Raw genomic sequence first — 9380 nt, 5'->3', positions numbered from 1 at the left:
CCCTATGTGTTAAGGAAAGTCAAAATAGACATTCTTCCTTTTTGTATACTGTAAAAGGATGAGACTTCTCAGGTTGTAGAGTATTTTAAGTACCTGGGTATGATATCAAATTCAGGTTCGAAGTTCTGGCATTGCTTCAGTTTCCTTAGACTACAAAAATATTTAGGAAATGCAATTTTTTGGCTTTGTTTCTAACATATACTCGGTGATGTGTTAAACAAAATTAGACTTTTCAATACGTGATTTACAAAAATTTTTTATTTTAAGAATAGCTCACTGTGATATGAAGCATCAGCTACCACATATTCCACAAAATAGTGTTATCAGCTCAAACAGTAAGATTCAACTGTACCTTTATTAAAAGATTTGTAAAGTGTTTAGCAATGGTTTATTTAAAAATATCAGATTAGGAATAGAATACAATTTCAATTAAAGATGTTTTTATCTAATGTACATTTTGACACTTCTACAAGTTAGGATGACACTCAGAAAGGGGGAGGAAGTAGTTCAGCATGCATGCCAACTTATCTTCATTATTTCTACAGGATCTAACTTCAAAAACATCAGCTGTGTCAGAAACTTTTTATGACATGCATCTGTCCACACCAACTGAATTAAGACCACCAAGTTGTCTCACATACCACATCAAACAGTAGGCCAGCTTAACAGTTCAGAGCTTGGTTTAGAAATACAGAATATGTATCCATTCCCCAAAACACAGAAATTTTAGCCTACTTTTCAAAGTGATTTAAAAATATTAAGACATTTATAAACAAATCAAAGCCAAGATATTTAATACAATAGCTTCTACAGCATTTCTTTCGAAAGCCAACATTTTGTTTAGCTAGTAAATCTGTTCTGAACAGCACAATCTATAATGGATTAAGTGAAACCTGCATTTTTATTACTGTTTTCCTTAAAATGCTCCAAATGTATAACAGTAAATTAAAAAATGACACATTGTACTTCAGTGAGTATGGTAAAGGTATTTCTCTCCATTGTGCTGGAAGAAATAAGGTACACCAAAAGATTTAAATGAAAAGTTACTATTACTTATAGCACTTACAAATGACACACATCTTTAAATTATACATGAAGTGTATGAAAACATGGGGTTTTTTGTTTGTTTGTTTTAAAAGAAACAGCAGGATACTCAGAGGGAAGGTCAGCAGATAAACATCAATAAAAGTAATTAATTCCACAAGTGCAAAAGCCAGCTCACAGGATCTCAAGTTAGTAAGAACACACCAAAAAAACCCAAGATTTGAAATTCCATTGYTCCATTTTTTAGCCTCTGCTTTTCTTTAAAACAACCTGGGAAAAAAAAGGATATTATTATCACTGCTTATACATATACAGTTCAGGCAGTAGCAAGAGTGCCTGAACAAAGCTGTGCTACTCAGACCAAAGGCTCATCTAGCTGAACAATCTGCCTCCTAGAGTGGAGTGATCAAGGGTAAATGTCTAGGAAAAAGGTTATGAATTCAGCAAAAGCAGAGAGACATATGCCATATTAGAAAATGTTTGACAAAATGAATGCTCATAACCAAGAATTTTCTAAAATAATGTTTTTCTAAATGATTGTCAAAAGTAGTAATAGCTCTGTCAAGCCCTCAGCAGATTCCTTAAAGCTCTTATCCCATTAGTACTAGACAAATGAAAAAGCTAAGATGTGCAATTGTACAGCTACTATGCTCAATTTTTGTTTGTAATGCCTTATTTCTTTTTATATCAAGAGTGCTCAGACCCTTGGAAGGACATTTTTTGGTTTGGAGTTTAAGTCAAAAAGTGAACTTCAAAGTCCAAGTGGGACCATTTAAGTGTTAACATTATTAAAATATGGGCAGTTTTTCCTTTCTTCTCATCTTAAAAAGAAATAAATGGAACACAAAAATGTTCAAATAATGTTAAGATTGAAGTTAAGAAGAAATTACAAATGCATAAGATTCCAACTGCAACATTAACTTGGCTACCCTACACATCCTGTATATATTTCTGATACTTTCTATTACTATAGTAACAAACTAAACATTTTACCAGAAAAAAAAGACCAAAAGATAAACAGAAGCCAATGGACCCAAATATTCAGTTTTATTATTCCATTTGTCCAGCAGTACTAAGGTGGTCGAACAGATAACTCCGCAAATTAAAGAGACTGAGTTTTTGCATGAAACCTAGGTAAGTAAAACAGCCTAATGAGTAAAATGAACTGCAGAATATAGCAGGATTTCAGTCATACTTTGACACTACTAATTCATTTTAGGGAAAGAAGGGTGATTTACCCCTTCCTTTTTTCCTTCTTTCACATACACACAAAGCTCTCATCAGGTACAATAAAGCAGAGAGTTCCTCCTTTACAGATACTCAAAGAGTACTTTTTGTTATGCTGAGCTATTCGTATAGCAATCCATAATTTAACCCTCCCTTACAGAACACAGTATCACAAGAAGTATCTGTTTGTTCCAGTAGTATCCTCACAATGCTGCAAGAATCCACTTGAAATACATTTCAGACTAAGCAGGTATGAATTTAAGGTGCAAATAGGATACTCAAACCTCTTTGAACTACTCCCTGCTTGCTCCATAGTTTCRTTTTTGCTACTGCAGTTCAGATAACATGCAGTTCACAATGCGAAGCTTCCTTGATATAACATCATCTAAAATAAAAATCCTCCAGCTTTGGAACTTGCTCCTGTCCTGGTCTCCCAGAGCCTAGACTTCTCTTTCCCTATCCCAAAGCCAAGACATTGAATGGCAACAAAAGAAGTCTTAGTTTTGACAGTCGCAGCTTTTCATAGGCAGATGTGAATTCATTCTACCTGTTTGAATTAGAGACGAACTCTCATTGACCATGAAAGCAGCAGGAAGCTACAGGACCAGAGACAGTCCTGCGACACATTAATGCCTGCTCAGCACCACGCTAATTGGCCACACGGCCTTCACTCCATGAATGCTTGTTGGAAAACTAACATGTAGACATACCCCACATACTGAAATTATGGATTTAAATATAGGGAAAAAAAAAAAACGAGCAAGAAGAGGACTATACTGAATAGGGCAGGAAGAGTTCATTTGATGTCTTGGTGACAGAGAATTATGACAGTTATGGATCTAAGAATGTTAAGTTGTTGCAGGTTTTGGGATTATAAATAAAAACACTAACACTATCATAGAAAACTTTTGTACACCCTGTCTTAATGCATTTTACATTAAACAAGAAAGGAAAATATTAAAAATGCTTTATTACCTTTGCTGCAGCTATAGCATGCTCAGGTTTGATTATTTTACTTTTGCTCTCAAAAGCATTTGTCCTGGCTTCTTCTGCTAGTCGATGGAGAAACAGTAAGAAGTTCAAATGCACCTTTAAAAGAGAAAAACAAAACCAAGAAGGATTCAAACTACTCATACAAAGTTTACTTAAGTGAAAAAAGCAATGTTTGTTAAAGGTTCGTTGTTGAGACAGATGATTTGCATACTAGGCTGCTTCTACTTTCCTGAAATGTGTTCTCAGGAAAACAAAACACCACTCAGCTCAAGCCCTAATAAATACCCAAGACATATGTATTACTGCAAGACTGTTATGAATATAGTTTAAATTCTGTATACTTAAGTTGTATAAGTGCCTTAAACAGAAATGACGATCACAGATGACATCTGATCTAACAGAAATAAAACCTGATTTATATTAGTAGGCATTTTGGTTTTTTGTTTTTATAAAGTGTATGCAAATATCAAGACGAGAATGAGAAGGAGCCTTTTTGCTTGCTAGTACTACTATAGTCAGCTTCCAGTGACTAAAATGGTCAGACTTTAATGAACAATAAATTCATCTCATCCCTGCTTTATCACCAAGTGGACCACAGACATGTTCAACAGCTTCTGCCCTTTTCCGGTGCAAAGAAGAAATGACAAATTAATTTCTCCAGCACAAGAAGTTCTCCACTATCAGGAGGTTCCATCCATTTTTTGCAAGCTCACCACTAAACCTCTTTACATGAAAATAATAGGGATGGCAGCATTCTGTTCAAAATAGAACACTGCTCTGCTAGTAGTGAAGCAGCAAAAACTTAAGCAGCCTAGAAACTGCTCCAGCTTGTACTAGAATTGCCACCCAAAAGCATCCTTGTTTAATAAGGAACCTACAATCCAAACCTCTAGCTTTCTTCTATAGTTCAACTTTAAAATGGGTAATTTTGCCTCTTACAAATTAAATCTTCAAACAAGTTATTTTAACTTTGCCATGGGTTTATTATGTAAAGTGTACAAAATATTCTTTCCACCAGAAGCTCAAAAATATTACTGAAATATATCCAAATTTTATTTYGTTTATATGAATTAAGTGATATACTTATTCTGTCATCATATCTGACCTGCAAAGTCTAAAAAGTTATAACAAGGAAAGATACAATGTGGAATATATAGGAAATACTTTGGCAATAGGGTCGCAAGAAAAAGGAATCTTTTAGAGGACCAGCATTTTTGTGTTCATATGACATGCGACTGTATTTTTTAATCTGCTGAACTACATGAAATAGTGCAATAGAAACATTTATGTAATATCTGGCATAATTTGGGAGCATCTACTACAAAAAAAAGCAGACATTCTTGCAGACTTATTTAGCAAGAATATCAACATTATTTTTAACCTCTTCCTTAATTACTCATGCTGAAATTATCCAAAACAATCAAGCAGCGACACTAAAATAGCTTTCAAATCAGACTACTAGACTTATCTACATGGAAATTAGATTTCTGAAACCAACCTGTGGGAGGTGAGAGAGGCTTTCCATATTTTAAAGTCCTCCTTCTGAGATACCTGAAGGCAAAAGTGTTAATCTTAAAACTGTCTTTAAAAACTGCATATTCTCTCAGACTCACTGCACCTTTACTTTCTCATTTTCAAAGTGAATTGCCCTTTGTTGAGAAGCTTCCCCTAAACTCATACTGGTTTAAAAGAAACATCGTTACATAAGTAAAATCAGAACACACTACAATAGAACCCACATGTTAATAAATATTCCAGATTATTTGGGGTTTATATAGTCTCTTTTTAAGGAAATTAAGAAAGGCTAATGAAAGGCAGAATGCCGGAATACTATGAATGTGACAGTTACTGACAAGTACTTAAGTGATACCACACTTGTTTAAAGCCATTGCTTTACCGTGTATTAGATTGTCCTCAGTACAAAACTTAAAAACAGTTTTGAATTACTTATGAAAATCACCTTGCACAACAGTGCACTTATTTCCCAGAAAATAAGCATTTGGTTTTGAAAGTTTCAAGAACACGAGAAACTGACAACACTCTTGCAGAATGATTTCTGCACACCTGTTCAGCCCGACTCCTCACGTTATTTTGCTGTCATAACTTAAAAAAAAAATATTAGACTGATATTTTGCCTACAGTCTGCACCTATTTGATTAGACTCCATTCCCATAACAAAGAAAAAAGTGGTCATTCAATACAATACCTTACACTTTTTTGCAATGCAAATACAAACCTGTACTTTTAGCTTAAGACAAGCAGCAGAGTTATTGCTTTTCTTTTATAATATCAAGCTAGTACAAAGTTTGCATAGCTTTTTCTTCTCAGACCATTCTGGTGGGGAAAAAAAAATCCACAGGCCTCAGTACTAAAATCTTTACCTCTCATTTCTAAAAAGGGAAATAATTGAGTTCTAAGAACACAGGAGAAACCTCAGTACTATTCCTACCTGAAATATCTTCAGCATAAAAAAAACTCTGAAAAAAAAAAAAAAAAAAAAAAACCTTGTTGAGAAAGTTTCATGAAATTTGTTAACAATATTGTGCATGGAGAAAGATGTTAACACTTAGTATGTCGGTCCTGACAAAACTTCAAAGTTCAAAAACAGATTTGAGCAAAAGAAGGTGAAAGGGAGGAAGAAAAAAAAGACTCCATTCAGATAGTTTACAAAAACATCTGATTTCTTACGGTTAGTTTTTCAGACTTGTTCATAGATGACAATGTAAGGACATAACGGGTTTATCAAGGAGAAACAATCACCAAAGAGTCAGAAAAAGAAAAAACAAACAAAAACAAAAAAATCCCMAAAGCAATAGGATAATGTTGCAGCCAGGCAGGCAGGTCTCCTCACTAGACTAAGTACTACAGTGGATTCAAAAATAAGCATGGTTCACTCAGGAAAACAGCCTTCAAATTGAAATAGCTGATTCTCATATTTTCCTGCAGAAGCCACAAGTAGTCTACTCAAAATGTATGTGGTTCAGTCTTGTTAAAACAGCTAGTATATAAATTTATAAAATATGCAATCTAATCACTCTTATAGAATTTGTAGGGAATAAGACAGAAAGAGATGCTAAAAACACTTTCAAAATTTGTTACTTGTTGAGCTACAAGACCTAAATTGTGTATTTTGGGGGAAGATTTTTTTTTTTTTTTTAATCAGAAATCAACACAGCTGGAGTTTTGCTTATTCAAAGAAATAAAGAGATGATATCTGAAAGCATGTTTGAAGAACATCATGCACAATCACTGCACTTGAACATTCATTCCCCTTCAGACGCAAGGTAAAATAAAAAATGTCAAGCCTCCTAACATTAAAGACCATTTAATCTGACAGCACCGAAAGAGTTAATCTAAGCTTCCATCACATTATTAAAATTTGTTCTCATCTCAACCTTTGTGCTGGCATGAGTATTTGCATAGCTGTATTTTAAGCCAGGTCAGATTGTTGTTGTTCATTAGTTTCAGTCAATTCAACTCAATGATTGCCTTTGCAGCCCACAGAACACTAGTGCCAGCACAAGGGAGAGATGAGAACCAATGGCCAAGATTTGGAGGGATGCCCCACCTACCCCTTTTCAGACAGCTGCACTAACTTGAAGCTATGTTAACATGACCATGGAAACACAGGTCAAGTGTTACTAATGACTGCAAAAATAAATAAATAAAAATCTATTAATGATTCTGCAAGAATGATTAGTTTAATACTGTTACATTAAGTAAGCTTTGGTGGCTTTGAGAGGTCCTTAGTCTATAAAATATTACACAGATAGCAGCAGTAGTAGGAGGAAATCATATTTTTATTAGACCAATTATTAGCAAAAATAGGTACTGTCTACATTCAAGAGTAAATGCTGCCACGTAATTATCRTATTCATCTATATTAATCTTATTATATGCATATTTTGTTGTTATTTAGTATATTTATGTTTAGCTTCATATATCCAGATGCCAACCTTCAAGATGTTGCTAGATGCCATTTTTACACACATGAAACACAGACTTAGAATTCAAGTCAGAAACCATGCAAGTGAACAGTATGCATTACTGCAGTGAGAATCATGTCCTCCAACTGTCATGTACACTTGAAAACAAATGAAGTTAGGCCAATTAAGTCACTTCAAAAAAATATATCTTTTTTCAGCATGTATCCTTTTTTTCAGTACAGCAGCCACCACAAGCTGTCTTGATGTCAGGTTCCCTTGTTGCAGCTGAGCAATTTTTTCAGTGACACAAACCCTTTGTGTGACATAAATTCCTTACTGCAGGTCAGAAGGAACGCAACTTTGTTGATCTCAGTTTCAGAAAGTGTGCCATAGGGCTCTGCTATCCTTACGTGTTTATGGCACATGATTTTAACCTATTAAGAGAATCCCAACACTTCAACCTCCTCTTTTGATTAGTAACAAGACTTTTCATTTCTTAGTTTCAGAGAAAGATTACTCAGGTGGACTTCTGGAGAAACGTGATGATTCAAGATGCTTTAACAGCTAAGCAACTCATTAATCACAGTTCAGTTGACTGATATCTGTACACTCTAAGCTCTATATAAACAGCAACAAACATCTGTATTACAGCCACTTAGTCCAAATTCCTATTTCTCAGTGTGCCAACATTCAAATTCTTTGAACAGAAGTGTGTACGTGTAGGGTAACACAATGTTTATGCACAAGCCTGTCTCTGAATCCTCAAATTCACTGTCAGAAGGAAAGCTATAATGCAGTAGCCATCAAGGAAGCAGAAAGCTGCAATGACTACTTATAAATAATATTTTATTAGACTAACCAATTACCTGTCTCCCCCAAAACTTTGCCTGCCCTCTGCCTATAGGTCACTGCAGAAACACCATTAGTAGTAACTTGACATCACATTACTCCCATCTCTCACCAACTTCATCCTGCTCCAGTATATGCAACCCGTCGGTGCATTTCTTTCCAGGGATAAAGCATTTAGGGACTACCTTTCCCATCCATACCGAGGCAACGGGACTCGAATCCGGCCGCAGGCCAGGACTATCAGCAGTTGCTCGCCACGGCTAACAGCACAGCTGCACCTGGCCCTGCGCTACGACCCCAGCCCCGCAGGGGACTCATTATGGAGCTGGAGAATTCAGCCCATGAGCTCACCGCCCGCCCGAGCAACTGGGAAGTCAGCCGGCTGCTTGGAGCAGGCGCTCCCCCCAGCCCAGGGCCCGGAGGAGGCAGGCGGGAGGCCCCAGGCGCCAGCGCTGAGGGGTGGAGCGGCCCGCACACTGCCACTCCGCGCCCGCCCCCTTCCTCACCAGCAGGTCGGCGTTAGCCGCCAGGCGTAACTGAGGCTTGTGCTTCTTTATTATTTTCCGCAAAGTGCTACGGGGCGCCGTGCGCTTCATCATCCTCTTCCTCCTCCTCCTCCTCCTCCTCCTCCTCCTCCCGCTGTGGCCGCTGCTGCCGGGAAAGGACCCAACGGTTCCCGCTCAACCGCTCCCCGCCTCGCGACCGTTCGAATCCGCCGCCCTGGCACAGGCGCGCCCCGCCGTGACGCACTTCCCAACGGCCGGGCGGCGGCCCCGCCCCGCGGGCGCTGCCGGGCTGCTGCGGGCAGAGGCGGCCGAGGCGGGGGCCGCGGGCTGCGCTCTGCTAGTTTTTCTTCTCCCGGGGCAGAGCAGGGGTGTTGCCGGGATTGAAGGGGAGCGGAAGCGTTTCCCTGGAAGCGCATAAAGTAATTAAAGGAGAAGCGTAAGGCGCCTCTGCCCCTAGCAGCCGAGCCGAGCCGCTGTGGAGGAAGCTGAGAGGGAAGGAGGCGGCAGGCTACCTGTGTCGGCGGCTCTGGCTCCCCCGGCACCGGCCACCCCGGGTGGGGCCCGGGCGGTGCCGCCCGCAGCGGTCTCGCAGCCCCGCGCCCGCCCCCCTCCCCCCCCCGCTCCAGCTGCCTCCGCAGGTCGAAGGCCGTCACACCCCAAAAGCAAACGTTTCTGGGTTGAAATGCACAGTCCCATCGCAGGGACTGTGTGAGAAACCCCAGGCGGTTGGGAAGAGCTCCCAGAGCTGGTGCTAGCTTCGTAAAAATCGCAGACCTCAGAGGGCTGATGTGGCAGGCTGTTTTCCCTCACAAGCAACTACATGGCAAACCATTTC

The 9380-nt window shown here is 38.8% G+C and overlaps 1 protein-coding gene across 2 annotated transcripts; it reads right to left on the bottom strand.

Moving 5' to 3' along the window:
• Positions 1 to 336: 336 nt before the first annotated feature.
• Positions 337 to 8750, bottom strand: CENPW (centromere protein W). Of its 2 annotated transcripts, none has more exons than XM_026070164.1 (3): positions 8546 to 8750; positions 3247 to 3360; positions 337 to 1314 (listed from the first exon to the last, which is right to left on the bottom strand). In XM_026070164.1, the coding sequence occupies exons 1-3, from the start codon at positions 8636 to 8638 to the stop codon at positions 1288 to 1290; spliced, it is 234 nt and encodes a 77-aa protein (XP_025925949.1). In that variant the 5' UTR covers positions 8639 to 8750; the 3' UTR covers positions 337 to 1287. The 2 variants fall into 2 exon arrangements, with proteins under 2 accessions (XP_025925949.1, XP_025925947.1); XM_026070162.1 differs by lacking the exon at positions 337 to 1314 and adding an exon at positions 1327 to 2174.
• Positions 8751 to 9380: the final 630 nt, after the last annotated feature.

The sequence above is a fragment of the Apteryx rowi genome, unplaced genomic scaffold (assembly GCF_003343035.1).
Source record: "Apteryx rowi isolate R43461 unplaced genomic scaffold, aptRow1 scaffold_305, whole genome shotgun sequence".
NCBI classification, from domain to species: domain Eukaryota; kingdom Metazoa; phylum Chordata; class Aves; order Apterygiformes; family Apterygidae; genus Apteryx; species Apteryx rowi.
This window is presented reverse-complemented; position numbering and strand designations above follow the sequence as displayed.